Raw genomic sequence first — 17,420 nt, 5'->3', positions numbered from 1 at the left:
AAAATAGCTCAAGACCTATGTCATCTCTTGGAAGAGTTTCAGGCTGTACTACTACTACAGTTTGGATTTGGAATGTCCTAAAAGGCTCAAGTGTTAAAGGGTGGCATTATTGAGTGATGAAATCTTTAAGTAGTGGCCCCAGAGGGAGGTCTTAGGTCATGGATGGTGTGTTTCAGAGAGGCTAGTGGGACCCTAGCTTCTTTCTCTTTTTCCAATTTTAGTATATGTGCTGCCGAAGCGAGCACTTCTTTCTCTTTTTCTCTGTTTTGTTTCCTGGCCATGAAGGGAAGACTTTCAATCCACCATGGTTTCCTGTTTTGTTTTGGTTTGGTTCTGGGGATCGAACTAGGGACCAGTGGCAACACTGAGAGAAATCCCTGGCCCTTCTGCATCTTTAATCAATGTGCTGCTCTGCCACAGGCCCAAAGTGATGGAACCGAAAGCTCCATTACTGAGCCAAAATAAGCCTTTCCTATTTATAAGGTTATTACCTCAAATTTTTGTTATAGTGCTAGGAAGCTGTTAATGGAAGTACCATATGGCTTGGAGTCTCTGTGTCTGAAGAGATAGATTCCATAATGGAGAATCATAAGAAGGTAGAACATTTGGTGTATTTTCTTAGAGCTCTCCAAGGAGACTGTAATAAATTGGTTCTGTGACTGGACTGTATGTTGGAGGAGGTGCTGAACTTGCAATATGGTCTCCCAATTTGCTCACAAAACTAAAAGCCTGGGCTGTTGTGTTTCCAAGACTGTCAGGTGTGCTGGTTACCCAGCTCTTTCACTTTGCAGACCATTAACTTTGTGAAACTGAAATTTGATGCCGCCCAGATTACTTCAGCTCTTTTTACTATCTTTGGAGTGGTTTGCTACTGATCACAAAATGGCAGTGCCCATGGCCATTGAGAAGAATGGAACATTTGCCTAAAAAGAATTTCAGTAGACTGTCTAGTGTTTCTTTTGTACTTTAAGTAATTTAACACCTACCCACTGCTTTCCCCGGCCCAACTCTACCACTACGTCCCCTAACACAGAATTATATTCTTTGTGACTTAGTTGTTCTTTCATAAGTTAGGTGATTTATGGCAGAATTATTTTCAAAGTACTTCAGTGACATGCCTGTTACTTTTTTTTGTTGTTGTTTTTTGGTACGGGGGAATCAAACTCGGGTCCTTGTGCTTCCTAGGCAGGCAGAGGAACCACTGAGCTAAATCCCCAGCACAAGTGATGTGCCTCTTGAATGACTCCTGGTCTCTGAAAAACTAGTCAGTTTTCAAGTTAAAAATCAAGCCTTAAAACTCTCTTTTTTTCCAAGTGATGTGTCTATTGTTTTGATGTGGTAGTAGCTTTCTGGGCATGTGAGGTCTGAACTCATTGACTTGGATATATTAAATATATACAGATTTTGTACATCAATTAAACCTCAAGAAAAGTGTTAAAATTGAAAAGGAAACCTCTTGTTTAGTAAGTGAAATATAAAGATAATCTATTACTACTACATTTGCAGAAACTCAAGAAAAAAGTGCATATTTTATATTTTAGCTTATGAATAGGACTGATATTGTTTTATTTTACTCCAGACAATGTAGCTTGATAACAGTATTCCTGAATAAGATGATAAACCACATAAGAAGTCTAGAATTTTCTGCATGATCTAGGATGGCCCAGTTTGAAACCTGTAATTAGCAGACAGATGTTTCGAGATGTTTTGGATGGGTACATTATAAGCTTCTTTCTAGCCCTTTAATTTTTGGACTATTTTTACAAAAGTAAAAATGAGAGAGAGAGAGAGACAGAGAGAGAGAGAGAGAGAGAGAGGATACTGGTCTAATATTTTAGATTTTTAAATAGAGTGCACCTTAAAGTTCGGTTTGCAAATGTTAATATTTTTCAGAAAGAACGCATATTTGGCTCCATTGTAGCTAATTACTATAAAGAGGATTAATTTATGCCTAGACACACACATTTTGCTTTTGCTTTGCATAGTATTATTACTTCAGAAATTTTAATATAACATGAATGTGAACTGGTAGCGCCCTGATATATCCCAACTTGGCCATAACCTTGCCTGAGCATTACAGACCTGCTGTCTGCTGGCTCTGTGATGACCACTGAGCACTGACTTGGTTCCTTCACAGTGAAAATGAGAAGCCTTGGGGGATGGGGCCTATAAGGAGGGCAGATTCTTAAAAGTAGAACCCTGAATGAGAATCCCGATGAGAGACTGGGGGAAGAAAATTAATAAAGTGACTGTAGGAATGTCTTTGATGGACTAAAGTTCTGACAGCTAAGCTCTGAACTGCATAAAGAGTTAAAATTAAGAACATATGAAAATGAATAGCAAGAGCTTTCAAGAAAAGCCTCCACAAGGTGAAAGCCTTCTGCAATGAGAGCTATGGGGAAACAGGAGGATCCACTGAGCAGAGAAGAAAGGGTGGAGAAATGGTTTCCTGTTTGGGTCAAAGAGATACAGTAATGTCAATAAAAGCCAGGAAAAGGATAGAATTACTGAACCCTGGCTAGACTTTCAACAAATCATCTCTCACCTGGAAAAATAAAAGCTGATAGGTAATGTTTCAGTCCAGGAAACCAAGGATACAGTTAGATAAAACAGATGCTGTAGAATGCGCCGTACCACATTTGAGACCCTCTCCTGGTCTCTGTTTCCATTTCTAATGTTTCATCATGGTCATCATCTTCTCTCACCCAGACAAAGGCAGAAGTCTCTTCAATAGCCCTCTTGCTTTCACTTTTACTTTCTTGCAATTCTTTCACAGAACATATGGGAAATGTTTTTAAAAGCACAAGCCTGACCATGTTATCTCCTGCTTAAAATACCTAGGTGGCCCATTCTTGCCTGATGATACCTGTTTACCCATTATTTTTCTTTCATTCTGTGCTTCTTGTGGGTCAGAACAGCCCAGGAAACTTCTGCCTGCTGCAAAATTGAATACACCAAACTCATCTCACCTGTAGGAGCTTTAGAATGACAGCAGTTGGCCCTCTGCTTGCAATGCTTTCTTCTCCGTTACGTTCTAGTTGAGTGTCTTGTTCATCATTCATATCTCAGCCTGACCATCAACATTCCAGAGAGGCCTTCTTGTCCTATGTAGAAGGATCACTCACTCATTCTTCGTAGAGGGCTGGGCATGTCCTTGCCATTTTCCTCATTTATATCCGTTGTCTCTCTCACACACCTTTAACAGGGATACTCCACAAGGGCAGGGACCCTATATTATTCATTGCTTTCTCTTGCCAGTGCCCAGAACATTGTTGAGTAGCCTGGTATGTAATAGGCTCTCATGTTATGGATGGCCTATTTATTGATTGATTGAGTGATTGGCAGTGCTTGTGATTCAACCTGGGACTTTTGCACTGTTATATATCTAGCACATTTTTTTCATTTTTATTTTAACTCATTAAACTAAGTTTCTAATTTTCTCTGGCTGAACTTGAACTTGCATGTACCACCACATCTGGCTGAAGGACTCACTCATCAAATGATTAATAATTAATCATTTATGGAAGATAATAACTAGTCACTTGAAGGAAGATATTGATGAGGAAAGCCCACAGCCTTTAGAGCTGGTGTTGAATAAGCAAGTGTAGAAGACTTACTCACTTGCTTACACTTGGTGGGGAATAAGACTAAAGGTGTAGCATCAAAGAAATGGTGGGAGGCATTTGAAAACTGGATAGAAAGGTTGGTACCTCTGTGGAAAGGAAAGTATACATTTTTGTGTGCAAACTACAACTAAATTTCATGCAGAAGGAATTAGGTCACAATTCCCTCACAAGTCACAATTAATTTTCCAGATAATTTTCTCACTAATATGGGAAGTGAGTTTTATTGTTAGAACACAAAATACTTGATTTTTTCCATTTGGAAATTCCATTGATGCTTATACATATATGATGTACATAAATATTTTTCTCAAAAAATAATATTCACTCTTCATTTTAGTTGATCGCGTTTAATTTCCACAGAGAAAGTCACAATTAATATGCAGCCCACTTCATTTTATTTTCCAAAGGAGCCACAAAAGCCACTTCATAATTGGGAAACGTGGTAGTCCATTGTAGAGCTGGTAATGCTCCTTTGGAGCTTGATCCAAACTAAATACCCACAGTCAGATTTTTTTTTGCTACAAAATAAGAGAAAAAAACAAAACGAAGGGCCCTACTGAAGCCTGGAAATCTTTAATTATTTTTAATGCTGCAAAGATGCCATATACTATAAGAACTATTTAGGTCATTTTTTGTAATGCCAAGATCATCTTTGGCTGCCTTGATGAGAATGAATGTGTCTGGCAGTTTTGAACTACACCTTCACTGGAGGCTGCATTCTTCATTTGCATGTTGCCTGTGCAACCTACTTTAGCTCAATTTCCTCAACTGTGAAATGGATTCAATAAATAGTGTCTATGCAAAAATGCAAACTGTAGCTGAAACAAGCCGTATGCTAATGATGGCCTGTTCTGACAGGAGCTTTCGTGTCTTCTCACTTCTGTCAGCCCCAAGAGATGCTATTTTATAAAAACTCATCAGATTTATTTAGGTTGAGACTTTTTGTTCAAAATAGCCCCTATCTCACATCAAACATATGAAGATTCAGTGAAAAATCCCAACATAGAAAACCCATAACAGACCTCTTGATGCAGATGAACCATTAAGTGGAGCTGAGTTAGGACTGCAGACTCTGCTCTACCTACCCAGAAAAATGCCAAAGAGAAGGCAGAAGGCTGTTGGGGCATCTGTGCCCTGTTCCTCTAAATTTGAATATCAGGGTCTGTGCCCACTGGCAAAGGGCAGCTTTCTATCTTTGTCGGTATGAAACTACATTAGGAAGCAAATTACTGTTTATTCTATTTTTCCTTCAAGCTAGAGAATCTTTACTGCTAGAGTTTAAGAACAAATGAAATAACCAGATACACAAGCTTAAATATCACATGGTTTCTTTTATATGAGAAACTCAAAATATAGATAAAGAGCAAAATAAAAGATAGATGATGGGAAATAGGGAGATTGATCTTTTACCAAAGGGAAGAAAACCAAGAGATGGATGGAGGGGGAAGGGAGGGGCAGGGAAGGGGATGGAAAGAATTCAGATATGCTATGTACACGTACAAGCTATCACTTGCCAACAATTTTTGTACATCCTAAAATGCCTGCATTTGGTCTCTGCTAATGCACAACCCTCAGAAACACATGCCCACCTCCCAAATACCATATCTTGAAGGGAAACTGTTTTCATATCTTCAAGTAGGAAACAAAAATAAGTGGTCTGGAATGTCCTTTTGTTTCTGGAGCCAGTGATAGCTACAGATAGGGCAGTGTTAAAGGACAGATGAGCTAATTTAAAGGGGTTTCTGTGGGTTAAATAGAAAGTAGTGTTGTAGTAATTGTGATAATAATCTCAATAATTAATTGAAGTAAATTGAAACTGTGAAATGGCATGAATTAGTAATTATATTCAAAAGAGAAAAGTGAATATAAATGTATATAATGCAGCTGCAGTATAAAGAAGGGTGTATATATAATGCTATGTATTGAATTATTTATTGATTTTAATAAATGAGATTCCTTTAAGGACCTGTGCCATTTGAAATTTTAATAAATTCACTCATAAAAGATATAAATAATCTGTAAAATACTACACAGAAAATTTACCCAGATAGCATATTTGATTGCAGGAATTTTTTTTCAGCTTTAATTGAGTTTATTGGTACATTTTAGGGATACAGTACAGTTACATTCATTGCTGGGATCTTGTACCTCTACATGACAAGTCTTGGTTCTCATTTTTTTCCCTTACACCTACCCTCCCTTCACCTCCTCCTCCCCTCCCCATCTACAAACACTTTTGATTGCAGGAATTTTATCTTGCAGTGTATCCGCCATGATTTTGGATAACGATGTTATTCAGTACAGCATAGTTTTTATTACCTGGAATAGAAAAAGAAATATAGAAAACAACGATGAGTAAATTCCACCTCTCCTACATTTTGCAAATTTTTATATCTCTTATAGATGGAAATGTTTTAAAATTCAAACTGCACATTTATTTTATGAATACCTTGAATATGAGTCGTTTGCTCATTTTAATTATATATCTGTTTAGAAGGACAAAATATACTTGTTTCTATCTCTGTGAGAAAGAAGGGAAAAACACAGAGAATTGTGACTAATCCAAATAGTCCAGGAAAAAGTAGGAATTATCCCAAGGTGACGAAGGAATCACTGCCTCAGCCCATAGACATCCTCGATAGCCAACTGGGGAGAGCATTCACTGTGTGCTCCAACATGCTGAAAGAGCCAACTGACTACAGGGAAGCCAGCTACAGACAGGATTGCTCGTCTTCCAGGATGAGCCCTCTAGATGGCTCTGCTAAATATAACATGCTAATCAGCACCTTTTAAAACTTTATTTTAATATGTCTTCAATGTTTTCAGAATCTTTTTTCTTAAATTTATTTTGGCCTTTAATGTAAAAAAAAAATCATATGCATCACGTGATGTTTCCAAACGTGTTAACACTGTACAATGTTTCAATCAGGTTAACCCTATCATTTCTTCTAGATTTTTGGTGAAATACAAACTTTGTGATTGTCATCTGTAGCACCCTACTGTGGGATAGCACAGTCGAACTTCTTACTCCTGTTTTGCTATAACTTGGTAGCCATCGATCCACCTGTCTGTACCCCTCCTTCCTTCTATTCCCCTCATGCTGTTCTCAATGTCCATGAGACCAACTTTTTTAGACTTCACATGAATGAGATTATGTGGCATTGTGCCATTATTTCACCTAACATAATGATCTCCCAGTTTATTTTTATTTTTGTGTAATTATGCATTTAAGAATAACACAGAGATACCCTATGTGCCCTTCCCTCAGTTTTCCCTATGGTTTCATAGCATGTAGTAATATTTCCGTATGAAAACCAAGACTTTATAGGATTTCTGATTAGTTTTAAGGCAAGCTTGAATATCCGATGAATTCGGCACTGTATCTGTTATAAAGAATGCACTTGTCAGAAAAGCAGGATCTTTGTTGTGAGAAAAACAAAAGTTTATTCCATTGAACAAGGACTAGAATCAGGACTAAAGCAGCTAGCAGGGAATGATTTAATCCAAAAGTGGATGGGCTAACACTGTGAGAGAGAGACAGCTAGCAGGGAGGGAAGACTATACTTACATAGATTTGGGGGAAGGGGCTATAATTATAAGGAATTTTTGTGACTTGGATACCCAAGGACAGTCTTCTTAGGTGGGTTTACAGTTACTGGACTTCTAGGCACCAAATTTTGAGTCCATTTGCCCTATTTACTGGAGAAACGGCAAAATTTCTGTTCACTTGATACAGCTCATTGCTACTAGTCTGGAAGGATGGAAAGCACACCAGGAGCCATGGAGATAAAGTGAAAGTAAAGTTTTATTTAATGCTAGAGGACCAGTCTGCGTTCGCATGCAGGAGACTGGCCCAGTCCAGCACTTGGCAAAGTAGGATATACTCTTTGGGAGGGGTGCGGTTACAGATAAGGCATGCCTGACATGCACTTACTGGTTACAGAGTTTGAATTTTTGTAAGCAGGTGGGCTCAGGCATGGTATTGGCTCACACATGATGCTGGCAATATGCTTATAGGGTAATTTAGGATATGAGGCTTAAATCGCATTTGCATTCTGGTGAGATGACAAAACTCTTCTAGAGACAAAGACGTTCCTGAATTTAGACATATGTGAAGCAGGACAGACCCAGACATGTTGAGCAAAGAAAATTTCAAGTAGAGAATTTCCCCATAGTAAGTCCAGCTTGAACCACAGAGACAAAATTCCCCTTTCACTGAGAAGCTGCTGCTGTTGGCTAAAAGCAGCTTATTTGCTCTTTTCTGTTCGTTTAGGACAGGCCTGCCAATATCAAAAGAAATCAAAGTATCATATACTGGACTGGGGATTTAGCTCAGTGGTTCCACCGCCTGCCTTGCAGGTGTGAGGTCCTGAGTTTGATCCCCGGTACCAAAAAAAAAGAGTCATTTACTCACTAAGCCAGGACAGGTTTCTTTTCCTGTCCTCGCACAAGGAGCACCATTGTTGGTGCAAAGAAAAGACCTGGGGCAAAGTCCCTGGAAAAGAAAACCCTACAAGAAAAGAGGAGTCCTCTCATTTCCTGTTAGGACTGATTAACCTCAAGAAATTTACTCAGAATAAGTTATAGAAAAAAAGCTCATATTTTCATATTGTATAATATGAATAATTGCCGATTGTCTCCAAGATATGTTGTTGATATTTTTTGGATGGTATCACATACTTGCTCTTAAAATTTACCTTAACAGTTTTCAGTGGCTCTGACTTACTGGAGCTCTTATTTAGTCTCAATGTCCTTATTTCTGTCCCAAGTTAGAAACTGTCATATTTTCTGCAAGAACAATAAATATGCAGAATGAGCTATCTTGTGTGAATTGATTCACTGAATTCAATTACAATTCCTCAGATGGGATTTCAATGATCACAAAGCTAATTTATGTTTCAATGTGTTTTTTGCAAAATAGAATTCTTTAAAAAAATACACACTTTTTCTGCCTCACAAGCACAAGGTCCCGAGTTCAATCTCTGATGCACGCTCACACACACACAAACACATTTTGTGTAACCTAAAAATTTTCTCTTTTTTATGCTTGCTTAGGGCAGTATTCATTTGTAATAAGGATTTGTTATATGTTTAAATGGTTTAGTCTACTTACCCTATATTGTAAATGTTCTTAGAGAAGTATAGGTAATAAGCACTGTTACCCCCAAATGTGATAGATAAACAAAGTGTTTTATTTTTTTCCTTAAATTAAGTGTAGACTCAAGCTCTTTTTGTTAAGAATTTCAGGCCCTCAGTTCAGACAGTCTCCAACGGTGATTTTTTTGTCTTCATGTTCTGGTTACATAGTGGTACTTTATTCATACTGTTTCAATTTTTCAATATGTGGCATTAGAACAATGGGAATGAACTCTATTTCCAAAATTCTCTGCTTCTTTCTTTCTGACCTTGTGTCTCTTGATCCATATAATCCTTTGGTGCTTAGGTTGAAAACAATTTTATTTTAATCTGTCCCTGTGTCCTACTTAGAGCATAATCTTTTTGTGGAGAGTGAGCCATAGTGTGGTCCATCTTTATGATGAAAGTTAGCCTACATTTTGGAATCATTGTCCCTCTTACTTTCAACGTGGGAGGTTAAAGGCGGAAACTAAACACAGTTATGTATAAGAGTAATAATGTTTGACATATTATATTTTTATTTTATTGAAGCTGGGGTGACCCAGGTTGACTGTATTAAATCAGATCTAAAAGTTCCAAATCAGTTTGGCCAGCATGCTACAAATAATTTGAGAACAATCAATGGTACTAGCCCATCTATTGGATGGTCGTTTTAGTTCTTGTTTTAATTGGCTGATCCAGTCGTACATGGTGTATGAATAATTTAGTTCCTATATCATACTATCATTGAGTTACTATTTACAAATACTTATTTTTACCAGCAATGTTAAAGCGTTTATTAATTTTATTAGTTTTACTTATGATGATGACTAACTACCAATTTTTATTTACTTCTGTGGGTGTTGGATTGATCTTTTGTCCTGTCTTTAGATTAGGTAGATTTAGATATTTTTCTTTTTATGAGCACAAAATTCTGATTGACAAAACAATAGCTTCTAATGCTTATTAAGAGCTATAGTAAATTATTGGATTGGTACTATAAATCAGTATCCTTTATCTGAAAGTTCTGTGGTCAGAAGTGTTTCAGATTTTGAAATTTTTTTCAGATTTTAGATCTTTCTATGTACATGAGATATCTGGGAATGAAACTTAAGTCCAAACACAAAATTCACTTATACCTGAATTATAGTTACAGCCTGAAGGTAATATGATACAGTATTTTAATTCTGTGCATGCTGGGAAATTTTTCACTTGTAGTGTCATATCAGTATTTCAAATTTGGATTTTGGAAGATTTCAGATTTTGGATTTTTGCATTAGGGATTCTCAGTCTGTGTTATTGTGTTCAGATGGGGTCACAGAAACTTAGAAAGGTTGAGGACTTTGTTGCAGTTTGTATAAGCAGCAAGAGCAGAAGAACTTTCAAAACCAGGTATATCCGAGGCCAAAATGAATTTTAGTCTCCATACTGTTTTGCCTTTGGTTGCTTTCTGGAGCTTGGCTTCAGCTTTCTCTCATGTTCCTCACTATCTGCAATTGTGAGGCAGATTTTAGGACTCTGCTTACCTATACTAAGCACTCATATTAAGATATCTGTTTGTGGTAGTATATCTATGAACACCTTGTTCTAGAAATAAAAAGAGGGGCCCAGCTATGTAGCTTGACTGTTGAATTCTATATCTGTGCACTTTGACAAAGGGTACATTTGCTACAGGACAGATTTTATTCAGAAAATTTATCACTGATACAGTAACCCAAGATTGCATTACCAGTGCAAATATTTTGGTACAAAAAGGTGGCAAACCTGCATAAACTCTGGAGTAACTTCCTGTGGTGATGTGAATGTTTATAGTAACATCAAAGGAGAAAGATGTGAGTTGAGTTGGTGCCAGTTGTGGTGCGGCAAAATACCAGAAGGTAGATTAAACTGTGTTTAGTTATAGTATGTGACAGTAAGAATTTTAATGTCACCATCTTTGACCCTGATGTTACTCCTATGGATATGTTATGCTTCATGGCAAAAGGATTTTACAGCTATATGGCAAGTTACAAACAGATGACTTTAAAATAGGGAGATTAGCCTGGTTTATTGAATAGGGTATAATCTGTACCACTAGAGACTAGAAGTTAACATGTTTCTCCTGCTGGGTAGGTTAGTGGAGGAGCCAGAGATTTTAAGTATGAAGGTTTGGTGTAGTCTTGACCTGGAGAGGACCACATGTTAAGAAAACAGGGACTTCAGTCCTACAGCCACAAGAAGCCAGATTCTACCCACCACCTGAATAAGCTTGGAAGCAGAATCTTTCCTGGGGCCTTTGGACAGGAGCCCAGCTAACACCTTGATCTTGACTCATGAGGCCCTAAGCAATGGTTTAGGTAGTGACACGGTGTCTGAGTTCTGCCTCATGGAATTGTAAAACAATAAACAGGTCTGATTTTAGCAGCTTGTGGTTGTTTGTCACGGCAGAAATGAAAAACTAGTTAAGTATATAATTGATCAGTTCTTTTTCATATGACCCCTGTATGAATTTTCAAGAGAAAATTATTTATTCTGGGTAGTGCATAATACATTGTTATAGCAGTTGATTAGATGTTTGTGGATGGGTAGATGCAAAAGGGTATAATTTCATTGCCAACTGTGTTGCAAAAATCAGTCTTCTCACCACAAATTCAATCTGTTTTAGGACTGTCTAGTTAACTCTGGTTTAAATTTGGGAGAACACACATCCTGTATGTTCAGGAATGCACAATCTAATCTATTGAAAACGCCAGAGTATTAGATTGTTTTATTTTTCAAGTCTCACCACTGAGTCAATAGCATCTATCAATAATTACAACAAAACATTTATTTTGCAAGGTAGTGATGGTGAATTGCTAAAATAAGGTGTGATAAGAGGTAGCTGGTAAGTCTAGAGTCAGTGGATACATGCTTTATTACATAAAATATAAACCATTTCATGGTGTTATAAATAACTGGCTCTAAGGGAAATCAGTAAAAAATATTTGTGATAAAAAGTAGGCATGGAGTTCAACATTGAATACGGATTTGGAATTTGAAAAATCATGTTAGAAATGTAGAGATTTCTATTTTCCCTTTCCCTTTGTGTTACAGATTAATCTTGAAGGAATTGGTGAAATCTATAAGATACGCATCGGCCATGACAACAGCGGGAAGAACCCCAAATGGTACCTGGATGAAGTTAGATTTGAAAATATGGCCACATTTGAGCTGTTTTGTTTAACTGTTGATTCCTGGATAGCTGAGGATGAAAATGATGGTGATATATGGAAAGAAATGCCCATTGTGACCACTAATAAAGTGCCACTACCAGGTATGTAATTTCATTTTCTTTGTGATATATTTTCAAAATAAAGTAGCTGAGTGATTCAAAACAGGGAATAGTACCTTTTTCTTCCACACAGGGTTAGAAACTAAGTATCTTATAGGCCATAACGTTTCTGTCTAAACTGTTCACCTTTGCTAGGCAGTGAGACAGCAACTGCAGACTATATATAAGCATGAGGCATAACAATGTGCCAATTAAATTCTATTTTGTGGACACTGAAATTATAATTTCATGCAATTTTCATTTCTTATAGACAATATCCTATATTTGTTTTTTTAAGTCAATAAGAAGCATAAAAATCCTTCTTAGCTCCTGGACTGCACAAAAATAGGTGTTGGGCAGATTCAACTCTGAAGTGGTATGTAGTTTGCCCACCTCTGCTTTAGAGTCATAGGCTTTATTTCTGTTCAAGATGAAAAAGTATATGCAAGGATGTATATGTGTGGCCAACTTTTTATAAGCTGCTTTGTTACCATTTAAATGTGACTTTCTTCTTGGCTGTTCTGTTAATAAATGTCAGCAATCATGGACTTAGGAGAACATGAATTCCCTCACTGAATATTTTTTGTTGTTGCCTCGGAGCAAATTTGCATATTGCCTTAATTTTTTTTCTCTTTCCATTTCCCATTTCCATTTTTTTTCCTTTGCAGTCTTTGCTTAGTAGCTCACAAGAGCTTTGAGCTCACCACATCACAAATTGAAGACACCTTCATTGGTCCTGCAATCATATTGGGGTTCTTCAAATTTACTTGGAGAATTTGAATTTTCTCTACCACCTTCATGCTGGTTAGCCACCAGGCACTCTAACCATCTGTCTTCTCAATTTTTGTTAGAATGATAGCTGGCACAGAGCCTGTGGTTGGCTGTGTGTCTGAAAAAATAAATGCTACTTAATTTAGATATAGCAAGAATGATTTGGGATAAGACCAGCTTAATGATATGAGAAGTCCATAATACTAGTTCTTTATATTTGCATATACTTTGATAGTTTACAAAAACATTTTGTTGTGTTCAATCTCATTTAAAAAACAAGGCTCCAGATCCCACTGGTTCTAGCTGCCCTATAGGCACAAATTCATCTAATAATGTCCAAAAGATTCTGAGGCAAAGATATGAGAGGGTCCTAATAAATTGAGGGTCCTGATTTTACCCTGCACATCCTGGGACCTATCTAGTTTTCTCAACCAATTGCTAATACCTGTGAAGAAATTCACTCTGCTTTTTTAAAAAAACACATTATTTAGGAGAATTTTAAAGTCCACAATACCAGTAAGAAACAGAGGAGCTCTGGTTGGGCTGCTATATTACTTCTCAATTTGTAGCATTTTAAAGGGCTTCATTATTTTAAAATGAACTTTAAGCTCTACTAAACAACTATTTTATATTTCTTCCAATTGCCTCTTATTTGGCATATGGCTAATTTGTTACATACCAAAGAATTAAAGAAGGGAGCTGTATTCAGTGTTTTGTTTTTGGTACCAGTGATCAAACTTGGGACCTTGCACTTGTGAAGCAGGTGGCAGAACCACTGAGCTAAATCCCCGGCCCTGTTATATTAGCTTTTCTTTTTTTAATCTGAGAAACAAAGGAAACTGCACTCTACTTTAAATGAATTATTGATTTTGGACTCATTTAACTTGAGCAGCAATAAAGGCTCAGCGTGTCTCCCTGCATCTTTCTGTTCATGCTTTCCTCAAAGTAGCTAATGAAACTTCATCCATTAGCATTTCCCATTCCAAGGAATAATTTCTTAGTGGAAACATACCTACCAGCTTTTCAAACATATTTTTTCCAACAAAATAATATAATAATGATGCATAGAGCTAATTTGATGCAATCTTTTCATTTTTCTCAGTCTCTGACAAAGCCATCCAGCACCCTCTTTTCCAAGTGGAGTATTTGCTCATTTACAAGAAGACCATTAAAATAAGAAAATAAAAAAAATGACACCTCAATATTTAGGAATTAATTAGAGACCAAAACTTACTGGTGAATGAGGAGCAAACTGAATATATTAATCTTAACATATTGAGTGCCATCTTGTGGAAAATCATTCTTGGTATCACAAAAATCTTTCTTTTACAATGCTATATGACTCAAGTGATGCCACGGCAGAGTCAAACCACTGAACCAATACTTTTTTTGTATGAGTTTGAGAAGAGGAGTTAGAGAGTTTGGCTGTCAATATTTTGCAATTGTCCATCTGTCAAAGCTTCTGAAGCTGGCCCAGGGTAAAACACTAAGAATGATGATGAGGAGGAATTTTAAAAAATCACCAACAACTAAGCTATTGATACTTGTCTTGGTGTTGCCCAGGTGAATAGAATCCTAAGAACCCCATTTGAGGGCTATATTTTTTTAATTTAGCCACATAAAAAGGTTTATCATCAGTTGGCGCTTTGAGCCAAATAATTTTGTTACTTTGCCTCCTTTCTTCAAAAGATTACTGGAATGCTTTCAAAAGAAAAGGGTATTTGACACCATTTGTCCAAAAATCATCCTTCTTTGGGAGCTGAGCTAGGTTGCCAGTGGGATCAGAGCAATCTCCTCCTGAGGCCAGTCCTGCCAAGTTGAGCTCAGTGAGTACTTTTTTCTGATTTATTCACTGTTTGCCGCGTTGGCAGGGAAAGGCACCATGGAGCGGCTGATGCCCTTGCTTTGTTGTCCTTAAGAATCTTTAGTTAATGGCCTGGCAGGGGTGCCCAGGCCTGATAAGAATGCCAACTCAGCCCTTACAGGCCTCTTCACAAATCCTGGCTACTGACTCTGCGGGAGAGATGGATGACAATAGCAGGTGAGGTTTGAGGCCACATCTGTGGTTAAAGAAATGTTTGATGCCAAACTTTGGTGAGTGGGCACGAGGTGTGCTTAGTTGTTTATTTCAATTTAAGAAATGCTTCCCTGAGAATACATGAAAAATTCACCATAAATTAAATATCTGCTTCAAAATATTTGCATTTAAGCACAGAAAAACATCTTTGTGAAACACTTACTGACAATCTACTGCAAATTTTAGTTGATAAAAACCAATCTAAGTTTTTTTATAAAAGGAAGAAGGAAAGGCAGCAGCGTTATGTTTATGCTTTTGCCTTTATCAAAATACCCATCCTTGTCTGAATGGCACATAGGGGCTTCCGAGTGGACAGAGTTTTCATCCACAAGACAACTGTAGTTCAGATTAGCATACTTTGGCTTCAAATCCTGGTCTGCATCCCCCCCAAAAAAAAGTGACTTGGGGCAAGTGAGAGAGGAAATTGGGGTATGTTGTATGTATTACTCAAGTGATCACCAGGAAATTTGCCAGAAAAATCAGGACTTTTATGAGGGAGAAGAAGGGCTTTGTGAATAATTGTGCCAGGAAAACAAGTGTGCATTGGGACCTTTTCAGGGAAACCTGAGTCACAGTCATTCCATGGGGCTTCCATGGGAGCACCAGAGAGCCTGTGAACAAGGTGTGTGCTTCACTGGAAGCACTTGATGCACACCTAATGAATTCCTTTGTTCTCTGCTCTTAACCTGTCTTTCCTCTCCCCCCTTCCTCCATTGTGTTTAACTACTATGATGAGAATTCCAGGATTAGAAAGAACAATTTTGGATTAATCCAGGATATTCTCAAGCTCATAGCCAGAATGATCAGCTTAAAATGCCAATCAGACTGCCATTCCTTTGCTTACCAACCTTCCAAAAGTTTCATGACACGAGACTGAGAGTGACAGCGAGTCCTCCTGATGTTCCACCAGTCTCTACTCGGTCTCCACCTGGTCTCCGCTCCAACCTCAGAGCTCCCTGATAGTCTCTGCATGTCATCCCCACAACCCTAAGGCCTCTGGCACTTTGTCCCACCTAGCCTACCACAGACCTTGGGATGGATCATCCCTTCACCTGTGACTGGGTCTCTGACCAAGGGAACTTTCTAGTTCTGCCATATGGGTAACCTTCTAGAAAATAGCAAATAATTCTACTCCCTTACCCACCCTGACCCTCTTTTTCTTTCTATAGCTCATCGATAACTTCTTTTTGAGCAATAAGGTAAATACTTCCATAAAGAGGCACATGTAGATTCAGTCCCAAACCACGACCAGATAATAGTCTTGGATCACTAAACTTCAATACTGAATAGAATCGAAATGTCTACACGTTTGACGCTGAATCTCATTTGCCATCTGTTTCAGAGCTCTGATTCTTTGGGCTGTTTATATCAACAGGATCACACCACATGAGTGTTGAGAAAGCTTAATTCTTAGAGACTTGAGAGAAAGCACTAAAACAGTCCATTAATTAAAATGGATGATTCTTACCAAGGATTTGTCTTCAGGAAGTACATTGGTGCTGCCTATAGAGCTACCTAGGTGCCAGTGCCCATCTGCCCCGCCACTCAGGTGCCTGTGGTGTCTGAAAACCTACTATGTGCACAGCAGCATAGCAAGTGCGTGTGCAGAGGGGCTGGCTCCCTTCAGGGAGGTGTGGCTTTACATGAGGAGTTTACAGGGCAAAGTCATTCAGTATCATCTAGGTGCATTTTGAGCATCATGAGTAAAAACAAAGGAGTACCGAAGTCCTCTAAACACAATTACATTTCTTTGTTCTTTTTAAAATTTTTTTGATTATGTTTATTGGTACATTCAAAGCAAACAATACAGTTACATTTATCACTGGGATTTTGTACCTTTGCATGATATACTTGATTCTTGTTTTTTCCCCATACCTGTCCTTCCTTTACCCCCTTTACCCTTCCCTATTTACAAAGACTTTGTTTCCACTTTTTCATTTTTTCACATTTTTCTTTTACCTTATTTCCTTTCCCCTCCCCTTTAGCCATTTTCATACTTTCAGTTAAACCATTTGAACCTTATTTACACTTTTATTTTTTCACACCCAGAAATTATTCGGTATTTACTGAAATGTGTACTATTTATTTTGCTTAAGAGTATGGCTTCAATGTTCATCCATTTAGCTATAAATGTTTCCAGTTTCTCATTCTTTATGGCTGAATAGTATTCCAGTCTATAGAAAAAGTTGCAGAGGGAGGAAGGAAAGGGGTATGGATATTCCCCCAAGCAATGAGTGCACTCCACTGAGGCCCCAATATCTTTGGGGTGGGGTGGGGTGGGGGATAAAAAAGTCTCAGTTATAATCTCACAATAGTGTCCTGATATAGTTGTTGGAATTATGATGAATAATGAAGTCTTTGGGAAGACTGAATTCTTGTTCTGAAAGGAAGAAAGCAAGGTTTTATTCTGATAAAATGACTCAACCCTTCCACTGGCTCTTTCACAGAAGGCCACCACGGCCGTGGGTAACAGGGACAGTCATTGTACTTGGCCACTCCAGGCTCTTTGGAGATTCTCTACTGTCTTATTTGATTTCTGATG

The 17,420-nt window shown here is 37.8% G+C and overlaps 1 protein-coding gene across 1 annotated transcript in view; it reads left to right on the top strand.

The window, feature by feature from the left end:
* Rp1 (RP1 axonemal microtubule associated) overlaps positions 1-17,420 on the top strand; it is a 285,043-nt gene that overhangs the window by 245,959 nt on the left and 21,664 nt on the right. Inside the window, exon 25 of the mRNA XM_033759105.1 lies at positions 11,814-12,033. Coding sequence (XP_033614996.1) covers positions 11,814-12,033 — 220 coding nt within the window. The remainder of the gene's footprint in view (positions 1-11,813; positions 12,034-17,420) is intronic.

Source organism: Fukomys damarensis, unplaced genomic scaffold (assembly GCF_012274545.1).
Source record: "Fukomys damarensis isolate Sample0158 unplaced genomic scaffold, DMR_v1.0_HiC HiC_scaffold_5, whole genome shotgun sequence".
Lineage (NCBI taxonomy): Eukaryota > Metazoa > Chordata > Mammalia > Rodentia > Bathyergidae > Fukomys > Fukomys damarensis.
This window is presented reverse-complemented; position numbering and strand designations above follow the sequence as displayed.